General features: G+C 44.4%; 1 protein-coding gene across 2 annotated transcripts; it reads left to right on the top strand.

Moving 5' to 3' along the window:
- Positions 1-1884: 1884 nt before the first annotated feature.
- LOC109881820 (cysteine--tRNA ligase, cytoplasmic) lies at positions 1885-19035 on the top strand. 2 transcript variants are annotated; one of them, XM_031820454.1, is made up of 21 exons: positions 1938-2051; positions 4367-4597; positions 6904-6995; positions 7280-7368; positions 9195-9291; positions 9390-9488; positions 9743-9892; positions 10248-10388; positions 10895-10983; positions 11103-11224; positions 11314-11555; positions 11790-11919; positions 12097-12200; positions 13718-13815; positions 14378-14567; positions 14994-15062; positions 15959-16040; positions 16396-16476; positions 16571-16698; positions 17053-17136; positions 17238-19035. In XM_031820454.1, the coding sequence occupies exons 1-21, from the start codon at positions 2030-2032 to the stop codon at positions 17364-17366; spliced, it is 2469 nt and encodes an 822-aa protein (XP_031676314.1). In that variant the 5' UTR covers positions 1938-2029; the 3' UTR covers positions 17367-19035. The 2 variants fall into 2 exon arrangements, with proteins under 2 accessions (XP_031676316.1, XP_031676314.1); XM_031820456.1 differs by lacking the exon at positions 4367-4597 and having other exon boundaries at positions 1885-2051.
- Position 19036: the final 1 nt, after the last annotated feature.

The following is a 19036-nucleotide window of genomic DNA, read 5'->3' on the forward strand; positions in this document are numbered from 1 at the left end:
CCTAGGAGGCTCATCGTTTTCACCGCCTTCCATAGACTTACACAGTAATTATGACAACTTCCGGAGGATGTCCTCCAACCTATCACAGCTTTTACTGCATGAACTGACATGCTGTTCACCCAATCAAAGGATCAGAGAATCTAGTACTGAAAGCATAAGCTACAGCTAGCTAGCACTACAATGCATAAAATGTGGTGAATAGTTGACTCAAAGAGAGAGAAAGACAATAGTTGAACAGTTTTGAACTCATTTATTTAAAAATGAAGTAGAAGCGAGAGGAAGAGAGCTAGCTATATTTAGTTGTATTCTTTTCACTTTCACTAAGCTAGCGAATGCAGCTAGCTAGTTTAGCCTACTCAAACAGAGAGGGATGATATGATAGCTAGCTGGCTATGGCTATCCAACACCGGAACCTTTCCAAGTCAAGGTAAGCTTTTGGTTTTATTAATTTATTGCCACCGGGGCCGCCAGTGTAACTGCTAAAGGCTATTCCATAGACAAATGTCTGTATAGAGATACGTGCTCCTCGCAGTACTGTTTACTCTTGGGATTTTACAAGACATAACACTAGCTCTGGTATTGTAACTGTGGTGGTTATAGACCATATCAATGTGGTTTTTCATATAACCTGGGGCACGATCATTTACGATGTCAAACATATGATTAAGTTTGCAAAACATTTAATAATGGATTGGATTTAAATGGCACTTTTCTAGACCCTCAAAGGTCTTTATAGTGTAAGGGAAAACTCACCACCCTAACCCCACTTATATACTATTTAAAAAATATACAATTATTGGCCCATCCAGTATTGGCCCATCCAGTATTGGCCCATCCACCCCCCTCTTCAGAGGACAAAAGTAACTTTGTTTGAAATGTTTGTTTTTACAGAAATTGCTACAAATACATTATTCATACACGGTACTTGTATAGACAGTATTACATGATAGGAATACAAGTTTGATCTACACATTAAATGATACTCATCATGACATACTCTTGCAATACGGGCCACGGGGTCTTTAGTGACCACAGAGTTGGAACACCTGTTTCTAAGTCTCATCTTCAATACGGGCCACGGGGTCTTTAGTGACCACAGAGTTGGAACACCCGTTTCTAAGTCTCATCTTCAATACGGGCCACGGGGGTCTTTAGTGACCACAGAGTTGGAACACCTGTTTCTAAGTCTCATTTTCAATAAGGGCCACGGGTCTTAGTGACCACAGAGTTGGAACACCTGTTTCTAAGTCTCATCTTCAATAAGGGCCACGGGTCTTAGTGACCACAGAGTTGGAACACCCGTTTCTAAGTCTCATCTTCAATACGGGCCACGGGTCTTAGTGACCACAGAGTTAGAACACCTGTTTCTAAGTCTCATCTTCAATAAGGGCCACGGGGTCTTTAGTGACCACAGAGTTGGAACACCCGTTTCAAAGTCTCATCTTCAGTTTTATTGAGGAACATTCCATTGTTAGTGTAGTATTTCAACGTTATTAAAATGAAATGAATGTTGTAAAAGTGTATGGTATAAATTAGTGCTCTGTCTTTGAACTTACTGCCTTGTTCATTTCAGCAACATACGTCTCTTTGGCTTTTGTCTTTCTCCTGGTGGCATTCATACATCTTTGTGCAACATACCTACCCATTTGCACAAAACTTTTATCCTTTCTCAATGTTATGCATTTTAGTGACATTGCCAATTCGTGTTGCCGAATGTCTTTTAGTAATTTGATTCAAACTTGAACACAATATATTCCATTTCGAAAACGAGGCGGTTCCCGTGAACCGGAATACGCGTCATCACACTCCCTTATCTGATTGGTCGGGTAAGCGAGTCTTCTTAGCCGGCATACTCGTAATCACACTCCCTCAAATGATTGGTTGTGACTGTGGTAACTAGTGACGACCATAGAAAACGGGAGGCAACGCGGGTGTCCAGAGAATACAGCCATTGGTCTAGACTAGACTATAGAGAGAGAGTGTACGTCCGGGCACGTTATTGTTGCATCAGAAATTGCAGACTGTTGACATGTCCAGCTCGGGAGAGTTAGGTAAGTACTGACATCGATGCATGTTTTTCATGTTTCCAAATGTCAGCAGCGTCTCTTCAAGGCAAATGCGTGTTCTCAGAATATAAATTATTGCAGGATGTTGGCTACGGTAAGGCTAGCTATGTATATAGTCAATGAAATGAATGCCATTCTACACATCTATAGCGTAATTGTGCAAAATGGTACGCAGCATCATCTGGAGATGTGTGCAACAAAAGTTAAACATTCACCTTCTGCTACCATTTCTGTCAAGCCGTCTACGCATCCAATTTGATGCATACGTGATGCAACAGCCAATCTGGTGGACACTGTCTGTGTGATGAAGCGTCACGAATGTATTTCAATCAAAGTGCCGTCCAGCTAGTAGTACTATTGATGGTTATATTACCGTATTACTGGAAAGGGCTGAATCAAGCTTTCGCTTTCACAGTGAATGTCCAGAACATGAGTCATGAGAGTGACGGTAGATCTGGGTATTCTGTGAAAATAGTCGTGACCGGTGTACTGGTGGCTGCGTGATGCTCGGTACACCGGTCACGACTATTTTAGTAGAATAACGTTACTCGTAGCTTACTGTCACTGTCTCCAGCGCTTGACGTTGGTCGTGTGCTGGGAAGAAAATGTTCTGTATTGTCACATACACCGGATAGGTACAGTGAAAAGTGACATTCATTTTGAAAGCGAAAATTCAATTCAACCTTTTCCAGGAAATCTGTCGAATAACAATCAATTGTACAAGCTAGCTAGATGGCTTGTGAAAATATCTGATGCTACTACTAGCTAGTGGTCTACAAACAGTCTCTCGACATAGGGATCTCTCCATTGGTAACCTTCCTGTTGTGTTCTGGTGGAATTGGACCGATTTACAAGGTTTTGTTTCTCTGAAAAATGTAGTTAATTTAATCTGATTGTCATAAGGTTCCATAACTTTGTCCACACAGGGCATCTGAACACACCAAATACATTTAGATGATTTTCATTACATTTTGGGTGTTTTATTTCACTTTTGTACACCTGTGGTGTTCCTGGTCAAAAATAACTGGTCATTAGACATTAATGGGTGAGACTACAATTAGTGTATCAAATTTTGTTCAGGCACATGTCCATTCCTCAGATGGACACACTTCCATCTCCCAGACCCCCGCATCCATGTGTATTCGAACACGTGTGTGCGCGCACACACATACACACACACACACACCCCTTCTTGGTTTCCATGGCAGCCCCCACGGGAACCTTTCCCCAATAGAATCTTTCCCCCAAGGGATCCACACCTGTTGGCATTTTCACAAACAATTGCAATATTGTTTCAATAATATATAGAGCTTTTCTTGCAGCACTGGTATATAAAGCTTTACTGAGGCCTTGCTCACAATTCATTCTGTGGCAGCACAATGACCAAACGATATACTGTATGTGAGGCTCTTGATCATATATTTGATCATGACACTGGTGAGGAGGAGAGAGTCCTTGTTAAACTTTGACACAAAGTAGTCTGTGATAAATAGCACAATATGTTTCATCTGAATATTTGTTATAGTCAAAATAATCCATACATTATTATTATTTTAAACTCAAAAACGAGTTGTATGAGCTCAGGTCAATGAGGCCTACAGGCCATAAATAGCTAATAGAAAGAAGTTCAACACTTGTAATGTTCACAAGAACTTGATGAAAAGATGTAACACAATATTAGGTGATAATATGTATTATTATGGACTCATAATCAGCTATAATGGGGGTGGTCATTTTGGACCGGGAACACAGAATGAATTATAACATGAAAGGAACAACAACAGGAGGGTTAACGGGATACGTTCAGATTTCCTCCAGCGCTGTTATGATCATAGTACAGCTGTGTCCTAACATAACCAATGATCTGGTCAAAACACCAACATGGAAGGTTAATGCAGCATTGTTTATATTGTCATTTGAGTATTTGTAAATAAACCATGAATATACTGTGTACATAAGGCACATCTCATTGCATCCTGTAACTCTGTTTATGAATTGAACAGGTTAGACTCTCATCCCCCAGTTCACCAAACAAAGTGGGCAGGGTCAGGTTGTTGAAATGATAGCTTGGGCCTTTAAGTTAATACACCAAATCAGCTGAAATAGTCAAAGCTCTGAGCCAGTTGTCTACTTTCAGATTGCATTGATCAGCAAGAGGGTTGATTAACATATACAGCAGCACAACGTTCTTGGGCATCAATTCTTTGCCTTGTCTAGAGACGAAACCATTCCGAAATTAGTTTTGGTTTTTCATTGGTGTCTTGTCTGTGGGTGAATGTGTGCCGTCTTGTTTTCCACAGCCTTTGATTATGGCTTCTTGCTGCACACAAGTGAGGAGGCCACAGCCACCGTGGCTCTGAATGAGTACCTGAGCTCCCGCAGCTACCTGGCTGGGTTCAGCCCCTCTCGGGTGGACCAGGAGGTCTTTGAGCTCCTGCACAGGCCCCCGGCCCCGCAGCACGTGCACGCTCTGCGCTGGTACAGGCACATAGCAGCCCTGCAGCGGGGGACCCCCAGTCCAGATAGCAGCAGTGAGTAGAGTCCAGGGCCCGTGGACAGGATAGGGATGCTCCCCTTAGACTATAGAGTAGCCCACTGCATAAGGGCAGTCATGGGGCCCCCCCCCTAGACTAGACCGATAGTGCATGGTCACTTTGGAATGTCGGTAAGGTTAGCTATTTAAATAGTCAATTAAATGAATGGCATTCTTCTACCTATGATCAGGCATCCTGAATGTATTTAAATCAGGGATGGGCACCTTTGAGGGGGTGGTGGCCACACAAAAACAGATCTCATCATCGGGCTGGAGTGGTTTGCGGGTAAAGGTTGAATTTCGCTTTCACAATGAATGTCAACTTTCACTGCACCTATCTGGTGTATGTGACAATACAACATTTGTTATTTTTTTCCAGAACATGAGTTATGACAAGTCCTGGAGACGGTGACTGTAGCTAAGAGTATTCTGTGAGAGTAGTCCTGACCGTTGTACTGTTTGCTTCGTGATGCTCGGTATACCAGTCACAACTATTTTCACAGAATACTCATAGCTACGGTCTCCAGCACTTGTTTAAAAAATGTTTTATTGTCAAATACACCGGATGGGTACAGTGAAAGGGGACATTCATTGTGAAAGCGAAAGCGCAATTCAACCTTTTCCAGTAATATGGTTGTATAACCATAAATGGTACTTACTGGTCACATTAGATTCAGGCTTCTGGCAATACCCTTGTGTTCTGCTGACAGACCCTCTAAAATGAGATGCTACATTTAAAGCTGGTGGGCCTATCCTTCATTATTTCAGGAGCAGTACATTGGGCAAGAGCTTCATAGAAGCTTAATAGTGTCAGATATTTCCCAAGCCCCTGTTCAATATGGACTCATAGTGTCAGATATTGTCCAATCCCCTGTTAAAAATGGACTCATAGTGTCAGATATTTCCCAAGCCCCTGTTCAATATGGACTCATAGTGTCAGATATTTCCCAAGCCCCTGTTCAATATGGACTCATAGTGTCTGATATTGTCCAATCCCCTGTTAAAAATGGACTCATAGTGTCAGATATTGTCCAATCCCCTGTTAAAAATGGACTCATAGTGTCAGATATAGCCCAAGCCCCTGTTCAATATGGACTCATAGTGTCAGATATAGCCCAAGCCCCTGTTCAATATGGACCCATAATAACATTTGCATGATTAGCATTTTGCAATCATTGAAGTCTAACTGTCTTTTAGTCCTGTATTGATTTGTCAACAGTGTTAACGGCTAGTGGCAGGAAGACCACCGTTTGGTTATTTCATTGGACTCTTTCCCATCCCTGAATCGTTTTATTTTTTCATCACACTTGTGTTCCTTCCTCTGTGGGTTTTGTGTTTGTTTTTGACACACACTTTGAGGGCTAGCTAGTGTGTTGCTTTCCAGACCTCACCCCACGCAAACTAAGTATACTGGTAGCAGGCCTGTATCTTTGATGAAGGCCCACAGAATGCATGGTGTTCCTGTGCTCTGGAGACCAGGGGTGATTGTCATCAGACTGCATTGTGTTCCTGTGCTCTGGAGACCAGGGGTGATTGTCATCAGACTGCATGGTGTTCCTGTGCTCTGGAGACCAGGGGTGATTGTCATCAGACTGCATTGTGTTCCTGTGCTCTGGAGACCAGGGGTGATTGTCATCAGACTGCATTGTGTTCCTGTGCTCTGGAGACCAGGGGTGATTGTCATCAGACTGCATGGTGTTCCTGTGCTCTGGAGACCAGGGGTGATTGTCATCAGACTGCATTGTGTTCCTGTGCTCTGGAAACTAGGGGTGGTTGTCATCAGACTGCATGGTATTCCTGTGCTCTGGAGACTAGGGGTGGTTGTCATCAGACTGCATGGTGTTCCTGTGCTCTGGAGACCAGGGGTGGTTGTCGTCAGACTGCATGGTGTTCCTGTGCTCTGGAGACCAGGGGTGGTTGTCATCAGACTGCATGGTGTTCCTGTGCTCTGGAGACCAGGGGTGGTTGTCATCAGACTGCATTGTGTTCCTGTGCTCTGGAGACCAGGGTGGTTGCCATCAGACTGCATGGTGTTCCTGTGCTCTGGAGACCAGGGTGGTTGCCGTCAGACTGCATGGTGTTCCTGTGCTCTGGAGACCAGGGGTGGTTGCCATCAGAATAGAGTGGTGGCTTGCATACACTCAGACAGTTGCCTGCTCAAATCACAAAAATTAATCCAGAGATTTGAGGGAATTCAATTCCATAATTTGCCTGACCTTCAATGAGACACCATTTAACAGCATGCCCTCTTCAGAGAAAGGTTTGCCTAATGTTCTTATTAAATATGTCCTCTGTTTTTCTTAGTAAAGGGAAAGAGGGTCCAGCACCCCTGGTCTGCCCCAGCCGGGTCCAACCTGCCAAAGCTGCGACTCTACAACAGCCTCACACGCACCAAGGTGACATGTTGACCTTCTTTTGTTTCACTCGTTTGAGAGCCATTTTGGATGGCTGAATCCTTATGATCAAATAGGAAAGAAGGACACTGGATGTCAATGTACAACATAAAGGTTTACATTTAGATCCCATCTCTGTAGCTCAGTTGGTAGAGTATGGCACTTGTGACGCCAGGGTAGTGGGTTCGATTCCAAAGACCATACATAGAATGTATGCATGACTGTCGCTTTGATTAAAAGTGTCTGCTAAATGTACTATGATTAATATCAGACTGTTATTATTGCAGGAGCTGTTTGTTCCCCAGAATGGAAACAAGGTGTCATGGTACTGCTGCGGACCCACTGTCTATGATGCCTCTCACATGGGACATGCCAGGTAAAGTTCACTTCAGGAAATAACAAGACGAGCAGTTTGTGACAGCCACACCTCGCAGCAAAGAGCTGTTTACTCCAATAGGTATAGTCTATAGTCCAATAGGTATAGTCTATAGTCCAATAGGTATAGTCTATAGTCCAATAGGTATAGTCCATAGTCCAATAGGTGTAGTCTATAGTCCAATAGGTATAGTCTATAGTCCAACGGGTGTAGTCTATAGTCCAATAGGTTTAGTCCAATAGGTGTAATCTATAGTCCAATTGGTTTAGTCTATAGTCCAATAGGTTTAGTCTATTGTCCAATAGGTTTAGTCTATTGTCCAATAGGTATCGTCTGTAGTCCAATAGGTATAGTCCAATAGGTATAGTGTATAGTCCAATAGGTATAGTCCAATAGGTTTAGTCTATAGTCCAATATGTTTAGTCTTTAGTCCAATAGGTTTAGTCTATAGTCCAATAGGTTTAGTCCAATAGGTGTAATCTATAGTCCAATAGGTATAGTCTATAGTCCAATAGGTTTAGTCCAATAGGTTTAGTCCAATAGGTGTAATCTATAGTCCAATAGGTATAGTCTATAGTCCAATAGGTTTAGTCCAATAGGTATAGTCTAGTCCAATAGGTTTAGTCCAATAGGTATAGTCCAATAGGTATAATCTATAGTCCAATAGGTATAATCTATAGTCCAATAGGTATAATCTATAGTCCAATAGGTATAATCTATAGTCCAATAGGTATAATCTATAGTCCAATAGGTATAGTCCAATAGGTTTAGTCTATTGTCCAATAGAAAATATTCCTGACCGTTGCCCTTGGCTTCGTGATGCTCGGTACAACACGGTAATTACTATTTTCACAGAATACTCCTAGCTACTGTCTCCATCGCTTGTCATGACTCATGTCCTGAAGATTATAATAATGACAGATGTATTGTCACATACACCGGATGGGTACAGTGAAAGGGGACATTCATTGTGAAAGCGAAAGCGCAAGTCAACCTTTTCCAGGAATACGGTTGTATAACCATAAATGGTACTAGCTGGTCACATTAGATTCAGGCTTCTGGCTATAGTCCAATAGGTATAGTCTATAGTCCAATAGGTTTAGTCTATAGTCCAATAGGTTTAGTCTATAGTCCAATAGGTTTAGTCTATAGTCCAATAGGTTTTGTCTATAGTCCAATAGGTTTAGTCCAGTAGTCACAAATAGAAGAAGAAACCAGAAATATGTCATGAAAATGCAGGTGAGGTGGCAAACCTGATAAGGGCTCACAACTCACCTAACTGGCATTTAAAATGATTTTAAAGGTGCAGTATGTACCTGACCGACCCGACCAAATTCACATAGAAAAATTGTCTAAGAAGCTGTAGATCTGTTCTACGTCTGGTATTTCTATGCTTCCCGTTGTTAAGTTTTGGTTTTGCATCTTTTACTTTGGGTTTTGTACAGCAGCTTCAAACAGCTGAAAATACAACCGTTTGTGGTTATGGGAAATATATTTCAGTGGTTTAGATGGTACGATGAGTCTCTACACCACACTTGTTTGTTTTGTCACAGAAACTGAAATTAGGCAAAAGCTATTTGAATTTTAGCAACCAGTAAATGGGGGGAGTGATTTCTGCATCGTGCATCTTTAAACGATTACATTTTGATAATGACATTTTGATGGAACAAAGGTCATACTTTCCTGACTCATAACTGGTTCTGGATAATAATAGTGTAGAACTAAGACTATTTCCTGCTGTAGAACCTTTTTAAATCAGTTTCAGTGTTTGGATGTTAAGATGTGTGTCCAAATCAAATGATTTCACATCCCTTTTTGTTTTTCAGATCTTACATATCTTTTGATATCCTCCGAAGGATTCTGATGAACTATTTCAAATATGACGTGTTCTACTGCATGAACATTACGGACATAGATGACAAGGTAACCAGCAGTGGTACAAATCAACATGTCTCGCTCTTCTGTTGTGAAAACTGAACCGTTTGGCTGAATGGTTAGAGATCATTTTGTCTGTGTGTCAGATCATCAGGCGGGCCAGACAGAACTACCTTCTGGAACAGTACAGAGAGAAGAAACCAGCGGCTGCCCAGGTACTGCAGGATGTCCTTAGTGCCAGAGGGGTAAGACATCAAACTCTTTATAGTGTCTAGAAAGTTCATGACATATGAATCTGTCATTATTTACAGGTGTGGCTACGTGATTGGTCATCTGTGGAACAGTGGCATGTCCTGGGCATACTCTCAGGTTCTAAAGTTCACCCCTGTAATGGGGGGGTGAGAATGAACCATCCCATATAATAGAGAGAGTGGTGAACTTGGGCGCTGGATGCCACATTACCACCTCTAACATCCCATTCACTCCATATCATTGGCAGCCCTTCCAGGCCAAGCTGGCCGAGACCACAGACCCAGACAAGAAACAGATGCTGGAGAGGCTGGACTCTGCCGTCGCTGCTGCTCTGGGACCCCTGCAGGGGGCGGTGGAGAGCAAGGCTGGGGAGGCTGACATACAACGCCTGGCTCAGGTAAGATCTTCTCCCTGCTGTACAACATGGCTCTCTACGGTTCCTGACAAGTCTAATACACTTCCAGAGGTTTGGACTGAGATGCCTAGTCAAGTCACATTTGATTGTCTCGACACAGTCAAGGGGAGGACAGGCTCATGATAATGGCCCGGAACGGAGCACATGGAATGGCATCAAACACCTGGAAACCATGTGTTGGGTGTATTTGATACCATTCCACTGATTCCGCTCCAGTCATTACCACGAGCCTGTCCTCCCTGATTAAGGTGACACCAACCTCCCGTGCGACGCACTTTATGAAAAAGAACACCAGAGACAACCGAAGTCAAATGTGTTCTTTTGGTTCTTTTTGAAGGTGTTACTGGAGAAGGCCAAAGACCTGCTCTCTGATTGGTTGGATGCTCAATTTGGCAGTCAGGTGACCGAGAACTCCATCTTCTCTCTTCTTCCAAAGTTCTGGGAAGGGGAGTACCACAACGACATGGATGCCTTGAATGTAGGTGGAAGCACAAACAACCCATATTTTATCATTCATATAGCATTTATATTTATAATAAATTGTTAATTGTATTTTTACTATGAACTTTTCTGATGTCAATGCTCATTATCAGATGAGTCATCATGAATGTAGGTGGAAGCACATAACTATTATGTCACACTATTATGTCACATGACCTGAATTTTTAACCTTTTTATTTTATTGAAGGTGTTTTTATCAGACTGTCCTCTTGTTTTTATGTCAGGTGGTTCAGCACCATCCTCAGATAATGTCTTCTCATTTCTGGATAAGAGTTCAAACACAGGATCAAATCTTATGTCACACGATAGGGCCCTGTGTTTTTGCATTATCACATAAACCATACAGTATTTTAGCAGTAATATAACATTAATATTTCTAATTGTTAATCCTATTTTACTATTAAAATGACTACATTTCTAGTGCCAATCTGATGATTAAAATGACTGATTCCCCCACCTCTTCTGTGTGCAACACCCCCCCAGGTCCTTCCCCCAGACGTACTCACCCGCGTCAGCGAGTACTGCCCAGAGATCGTGGACTTTGTGAAGAAGATCCTCGACAATGGCTTTGGGTAAGGGAGAGATGGTCTCTGTTATCATTCAGGCCCCCTGTCCTCTAATGAGTTGTAAAACATCTCTCAGTTCATCCTTCTATCTCTGGCGGGTTCTTTTGATTTTCCCCCGTCGGCAGGTACGAGTCCAACGGTTCAGTTTATTTTGACACAGCCAAGTTTGCCACCAGCCAGAAGCACGCGTACGGCAAGCTGGTACCTGAGGCGGTCGGTGACATGAAAGCTCTGCAGGAGGGAGAGGGTAATAATATGAATCATTTATAAAGAGCTTTTAAAAAAACAAAGTGCTACAATGTATGTGAGTTATTGGTCGTCCTCTGTGTCCTGCAGGAGATCTGAGTGTCTCAGCAGACCAGCTCAGTGAGAAGAGGTCGCAGAATGACTTTGCCCTGTGGAAGGCCTCTAAGCCGGGGGAGCCGTCCTGGGACTCACCCTGGGGAAAGGGTCGGCCTGGCTGGCATATCGAATGTTCCGCTATGGCTGGTTCCATCTTGGGAGAGTCCATGGACATCCACGGGGGAGGGTTTGACCTCCGATTCCCCCATCACGATAATGAGTTGGCTCAGTCCGAGGTAAGGATTTCGTCTCGAGTAATCTGTTTCTATGACATGGACAGTGGTCTGTTTGTGCACTCTAAGTGTGCACTTGTTCACTCCCCCTCTAGGATTTGAAAGCATTGGCCTATAGTAGCTGCAAAGTCCACAAGGGCGAGTGAAGGAGTGTACACTTCAGGGGAGAAGGGTAGGGAATTGGAATGTAACCGTAGTATTCAAGTTGAATAACAAGCAGGATACCTGTCCACGCAGGCTTACTTTGAGAACGACCACTGGGTTCGCTACTTCCTGCACACTGGTCACCTGACCATCGCAGGCTGCAAGATGTCCAAATCTCTCAAGAACTTCATCACCATCAAGGATGCCCTGGCGCAGAACACCGGTGAAGAAACTTCTCAGTAGCCATTAAAACAACAGCATTATGTTAATGTGGGTGTCGGGAGTGTGTGTGTGTGCGTGTGTGTGTGTGTGTGTGTGTGTGCGCGCATGTGTGTGTGTGCATGCGTGCGTGTGGCGTCTGCGTGCAAGCTAACAGCTGTTCTCTGCGTGTTCCCCTCAGCTCGGCAGCTCCGTCTAGCCTTCCTGATGCATTCCTGGAAGGACACCCTGGATTACTCCTCCAACACCATGGAGTCGGCTGTCCACTACGAGAAATTCCTGAATGTAAGTGATAATATAGCCTAGAGGTACTTCTCTATATATTCTTAAACGGGTAGGTCAACATTTTGGCATCTAAGTCCTTTTATGTATCTGTGTGTAGTTTCTGGAGCCCAGGGCCTGCGTTATGGGCAGGTCTTAGGGGGCTTGGCCCACACTACCGTACCTCCTTGCCCGTCTAAATAAAATATTTAAATGTTAATTATTTATTTGAGTGACGGGCGCTAACGAGCGTCTGAGCAAAACAGCGGCCCTCTGTCTCAGTATGTGTGGCATTTTTTTGGGGACAGACTGCATCAGATACCTGGGCTACATATGATAAGGAGCTGCAGAACGACAGATTTGTACCTTGTCAGCTCAGGGGTTTGAACTTGCAACCTTCCGGTTACTAGTCCAACGCTCTAACCACTAGGCTGCCCTGCCGCCCCTCCACTCTAACCACTAGGCTACCCTGCCGCCCCTCCACTCTAACCACTAGGCTACCCTGCCGCCCCTCCACTCTAACCACTAGGCTACCCTGCCGCCCCTCCACTCTAACCACTAGGCTACTCTGCCGCCCCTCCACTCTAACCACTAGGCTGCCCTGCCGCCCCTCCACTCTAACCACTAGGCTACCCTGCCGTCCCGAATAATTATTTGGGACAAATGTACAAAGGTAACCTACTTTTTTCCAAGTGATTTGTTTAACAATTGGATGAAAACATCATGACTGGTTGAATTCATGCCACATTTACTACTATACTATAAAACCCATCAAATAAAAGTATGACATGCAATACTCTTTTTGGCCAGATAGCATCAGATACATGGGTTTAACATACTGAGACAGAGGGGCGCTGTCTCGCTGCTTGTTGGAGCGCGTCTCTTGTCAATTGTGAAAGTCAAATGCCTGTCCAACTGATTCATTCTGGCGCCGGCTCTGATAGGGCCATCGCCAACTCCTCCAAATGCCTGTCCAACTGATTCATTCTGGTGCCGGCTCTGATAGGGCCATCGCCAACTCCTCCAAATGCCTGTCCAACTGATTCACTCTGGTGCCGGCTCTGATAGGGCCATCGCCAACTCCTCCAAATGCCTGTCCAACTGATTCATTCTGGTGCCGGCTCTGATAGGGCCATCGCCAACTCCTCCAAATGCCTGTCCAACTGATTCATTCTGGCGCCGGCTCTGATCGGGCCATCGCCAACTCCTCCAAATGCCTGTCCAACTGATTCATTCTGGCACCGGTCCTGATAGGGCCATCGCCAACTCCTCCAAATGCCTGTCCAACTGATTCATTCTGGCGCCGGCTCTGATCGGGCCATCGCCAACTCCTCCATTGTCCCTGTCTGCAGACTGGAAGTGTACAAGAGCAGCTAGCGTGTTAGCGTGTTAGCGTGTTAGCGTAGGAGTGTTTATATTCATGAAATTGTTTTAGTTTTTCTTCTACTCTCTAAATCGGAGGACTCAAAGTGCACCTGTTCGAGTCCGCTGACCACAAGGGGACTTTCTTTTTCATTTAGTCCTCTTCCTTTCCTCAACAGGAGTTTTTCCTCAACGTCAAAGACATTCTGCGAGCTCCCTGTGACGTCACCGGACAGTTTGAGAAGTGGGAGGCAGCAGAGATGGAGCTCAACGAGAGGTGAGAGGTCACAAGCCTGGTGTTAATAATCGATACGACTTTGTTTCGAAACATCTGAAGGCTTCAATAAGGTTTCAGTGTTTCAAGCTTCATAACAGGATTTTGGTAAAGAGTTCTGATATGACCTTAGTAGTCATTAGTCATTCCATGTAATGTCATGTTTTATGACAAACCCCGTGTTGCAGGTGTGAGGGAGTACTCAAACAATGTACCACTTAATCATCTGTTCTGAATGACTGCCCCCTGGTGGCAGCTCCATGTGTAGACTAGTGAGGAAACCCCGCCCACTCCTCCATTGTCCCTGTCTAGCTTCTATGAGAGTAAACCCCGCCCACTCCTCCATTGTCCCTGTCTGTCTAGCTTCTATGAGAGTAAACCCCGCCCACTCCTCCATTGTCCCTGTCTGTCTAGCTTCTATGAGAGTAAACCCCGCCCACTCCTCCATTGTCCCTGTCTGTCTAGCTTCTATGAGAGTAAACCCCGCCCACTCCTCCATTGTCCCTGTCTGTCTAGCTTCTATGAGAGTAAACCCCGCCCACTCCTCCATTGTCCCTGTCTGTAGTTTCTATGAGAGGAAGGCAGCAGTCCACGCGGCGCTGTGTGACAACGTGGACACGCGCAGCACCATGGAGGAGATGAGGGCGCTGGTAACCCAGAGCAACACCTACATAGCCAGTAGGAAGAGCTCCAAGCTGCAGCCCAACCGCATGCTGATGAAGAGCATCGCTCTCTACCTGACTGACATGCTCAAGGTGAGTGAGAGAGCTTGTGCAGCATACCAGGGGGTGTATTCATTCATCGCACACTGTTGCAAAATGTTGTTGCCACCAAAATGAGTTACTATTGGACAAATTCAGTTCCTCCCTGTTTCGTTCCGTTTGGTTCCATTTGGTTCCTAGTGAATACACCCCAGTATTACACTCACAAGACCAGAGCTGAAGTCGGCTGTTCCAGATAAATCCATTTTGAAGGGCATGACTAAACAACGGTCAATCACATAAATCTCGTGAACACATTCAGTATTAAAAACGAGAAGCGGCGATGTGGAAAGTGAAAACCGGGTCACGTGATATTTACACCACTATAGCTAAGATAGAAACCTATTCAGTCCTTTTACTTATCAGGAGACCATATCCCTTTTGTTCTGATGAAGTTCTCTAACCCTGTCTGTGCTGTAGACCTTCGGGGCCATTGAAGGGACCGAGCCTATTGGATTCCCAGTGGGAGGAGATGGTCACCATGTGGATGTAAGTATTGCCCTGGAGATACCAGGCTGCTATTGGATTCCCAGTAGGAGGAGATGGTCCCCATGTGGATGTAAGTATTGCCCTGTAGATACTAGGCTGCTATTGGATTCCCAGTAGGAGGAGATGGTCCCCATGTGGATGTAAGTATTGCCCTGTAGATACTAGGCTGCTATTGGATTCCCAGTAGGAGGAGATGGTCCCCATGTGGATGTAAGTATTGCCCTGTAGATACTAGGCTGCTATTGGATTCCCAGTGGGAGGAGATGGTCACCATGTGGATGTAAGTATTGCCCTGGAGATACCAGGCTGCTATTGGATTCCCAGTAGGAGGAGATGGTCCCCATGTGGATGTAAGTATTGCCCTGTAGATACTAGGCTGCTATTGGATTCCCAGTAGGAGGAGATGGTCCCCATGTGGATGTAAGTATTGCCCTGTAGATACTAGGCTGCTATTGGATTCCCAGTAGGAGGAGATGGTCACCATGTGGATGTAAGTATTGCCCTGTAGATACTAGGCTGCTATTGGATTCCCAGTAGGAGGAGATGGTCACCATGTGGATGTAAGTATTGCCTTGGAGATACCAGGCTGCTTCTCTGCAGTCGAGGTGCTTTCAACATGATCTACTGTTGGGATTGGCCACCACCATCTCTCCTCAGTTGGTAGTGGTCCTCTGTTGCTCAGTTGGTAGTGGTCCTCTGTTGCTCAGTTGGTAGTGTATGGTGTTTGCAATGCCAGGATAGAGGGTTTGATTCCCGGGATCACCCATATGCATGTATGTATGACTAAGTCACTTTGGATTTGAAAATGAATCATATTGTTATCATTATATCCGTGTTCTCGTAGACGTTGTGATTCTGTGGACGTTTCTAGTCAAGCTAACTGAGGCTGCTTGCAGATGGAGACCACAGTGATGCCCTATCTGAAGGTGCTGTCAGACTTCAGAGAATCTGTTCGCAAAATTGCCAGAGAACAGAATGGTAAATACTTCCTCCCTCCCAAGTTATTCAACAAAAATACTAATAATTGAACACAGTTGCCTGCTGCTAGAAATGTGAGGCTTGTAGATGTGGTGACTGTCTGTGTTCTCTCTGTCTGTGTTCTGACTCTGTGTTCTCTCTGTCTGTGTTCTCTCTGTCTGTGTTCTCTCTGTCTGTGTTCTCTCTGTCTGTGTTCTGACTCTGTGTTCTCTCTGTCTGTGTTCTGACTGTCTGTGTTCTGACTCTGTGTTCTCTCTGTCTGTGTTCTCTCTGTCTGTGTTCTGACTGTCTGTGTTCTGACTCTGTGTTGTCTGTGTTCTGACTGTCTGTGTTCTCCCTCTGTCTGTGTTCTCAGTGACAGAGGTGCTACAGCTGTGTGACGTGGTCCGTAATGACACCTTACCTGAGCTGGGGGTGCGTCTAGAAGACCATGAAGGTAAATGCACTGACCACAATATGTACACACACACACACACACTATAGATCAGCGAAAACTATTAGCAGCCACAGTGATGACTTGTCATTGTCAGGACTTCCCACTGTGGTGAAGCTGGTGGACAAAGAGACCCTGCTGAGGGAGAGGAATGAGAAAAAGAAGATGGAGGACGAGAAGAAGAACAAGAAAGAGGAGGCTGCCAAGAAGAAGCAGGAGCAGGAGGTTAGTTGGACCATAGAGATGGATAGAGGAGGACTCATCTCTGGTGGAAGTCCCTCAATGGGAGAGTCCTTTATCTATGGCAGGACCACTGTCTTCCGAGTCCTCCACTAACTGATCTGAGAGCAGTAATAATGTTACCAGCCTCCTGTCCTAGATGCAGGTATATTGATGTGAATCCTCTGCTAACTGATCTGAGAGCAGTAATAATAATGTTACCAGCCTCATGTCTAGATGTAGGTATATTGATGTGAATCCTCTGCTAACTGATCTGAGAGCAGTAATAATAATGTTACCAGCCTCATGTCTAGATGCAAGCATATTGATGTGTCTCTGTTCATGGTTGTTTCATCACAGTTGGCCAAACTTGCGAAGATGAAAATCTCCCCGTGCGATATGTTCCGCTCTGAAACCGACAAGTATTCCAGCTTTGATGAGACGGTAAATATCCAACAACTGTAAACCTCCTTGATATCTGGAGTGGATACAAGGCTTTATTAAACATTGTGTGGTTTAACAGACACATACTGCTCCTCCAACAGGGTTTCCCCACGCATGACGTGGAGGGGAAGGATCTCAGTAAGGGACAGACCAAGAAGCTGCGGAAACTCCACGAGGCCCAGGAGAAACTGCACCAAGAGTATCTCCAGACCAATCAAAATGGCTGCTGAGAGTCCTGGGCCTCGTTCAGTTGTCAAACGTTCTCGAATGTTGCAGATGGTTACGCCACTATTGTAGTCGACATGATTCCTGAATCTACATGTCAGAGAGAAGCATGTTTGTTCTACATGGCATATTTCTATCTGAACGTTCCCGAAACGTTGCGTCCTGCTGAACACGCCCCCTGGAGGATGCTGCTCCGCCCCCTCCCTTTGCTCCGCCCATAGCAATAGTTCTGTCCTCATTTGTCGTTATACAGTTCCTCCAATCATTTTTTTTTTGCTAAATCAACAATTCCCTGCATATTATGTGAGGGCTTGCAAATTTGACCAATCACCGCACTCTCTCCGAATAAAGCAGTCAAATCGTCGCAATATTATCGCATAAAATGTACCCATCACCGCAGTACAAAAAGAGAGCTTGCAATTTCAACCAATCACCTCACATTTACCACGTAATATAGTTCATTCAAGCCACACGACAAAACTTTTCCCTCATCAGTGTATTTTCCAGACCAATTGGACAAAATCATCGTATATCGCCATGCAGAATTGCAGTGGCAAAATAAAGCTTGTTTTTTTTCTCTGAAAATTCCACAACAAAAAAAAATCGCTGAATTCCTGGAGGGCCTGACTATTGGTGATGCTGAGGCCAGAGAGACCCTGGGTGTGTTTCAATAGTCTAAAGAATGATCTCCTCTCCACCTCTTTTACATTAGAGCAGGTGAAAGGTGAGATGAAACCGCATTCGACTATTGAGGTGCATCCACTCTCCCAGTGTTTTTAAGACCTTGAGACACAACCTGGGCTCCTTTGCACTGCACTCCATGGGGTCACTTTTAAAGGGTTGGTTCAATCAAAATCAGTAATTTACACATTTTTTGTTTTGTTTTTGTGATTGACTGCAACTACAGTTCGGATTCAGTTACTTTCCTACAGCTACCACCGGCTAAGATTGGTATTGATAACCTCAGTTTCACTTGTTTTAGCTTTAACTAAATTGCGTGCCAAAATGAACTCTGCGTAAAACCACGCCTGAGGGTAGTCGATAGTGACTCTAAAGTGTGTCTGTGGTTGCTTTAGCAAAGTAATAATAACCTACTATTTGTAGTTGTAGACATTCCCTGGCCCGAACGACAACCTTGCAAGCTGAAGAAATGATGACATTCAGGTGAACTATCCCTGTAGACAACAGTTTGTCTGTTGAAAGGGAAAATGAGTCCTCTGAAACCCGTTGTTGGCCCAGGCTTCCATGTGCTGTAGATTAACTCGTCACACAGTCATCGTTTTAGCTCTCCACTGCAAACTGCTATTCAGTGCTGTTATTGGTTGGCAGCGTGTCCTACAACCGTCCAGTGAGGTTTCATTTCCCTCTCTCTCTCCACCATGACTGCATATCATTCCTTTTTTTTTAAATTCTGATATTATGACTGAGAGGACAGTGAGGTTGATACACAGTGAAGTTGAATTAATGCACGATTGCAATGCAGAGATGATCACAGAAACATTTGTTCCAGAGGCTTTCCTTGGGGGTTTTGGTCTTTCACATGACAAAATAACATGCTTTGAGCAGGTGTTAGGCTTGTTGCAACGATGGCAGAGGGATGAGAAATCTTTTATAGGAATATGCAATTTGTGAGACGTTGAAATAAACATTTTAAAATAAAGATTTTTAACCAAAC

Source organism: Oncorhynchus kisutch, unplaced genomic scaffold (genome assembly GCF_002021735.2).
Source record: "Oncorhynchus kisutch isolate 150728-3 unplaced genomic scaffold, Okis_V2 scaffold3402, whole genome shotgun sequence".
Lineage (NCBI taxonomy): Eukaryota > Metazoa > Chordata > Actinopteri > Salmoniformes > Salmonidae > Oncorhynchus > Oncorhynchus kisutch.

What these genes read in the sequence shown, in the direction of transcription:
- LOC109881820 (XM_031820454.1), top strand. Translation starts at nt 2,030, where the DNA reads ATGTCCAGCTCGGGAGAGTTAG. An exon ending in AGAAGAAGCAGGAGCAGGAG is followed by an intron (nt 16,699 to 17,052) that starts GTTAGTTGGACC and finishes GTTTCATCACAG; the next exon opens with TTGGCCAAACTTGCGAAGAT. An exon ending in ATTCCAGCTTTGATGAGACG is followed by an intron (nt 17,137 to 17,237) that starts GTAAATATCCAA and finishes CTCCTCCAACAG; the next exon opens with GGTTTCCCCACGCATGACGT.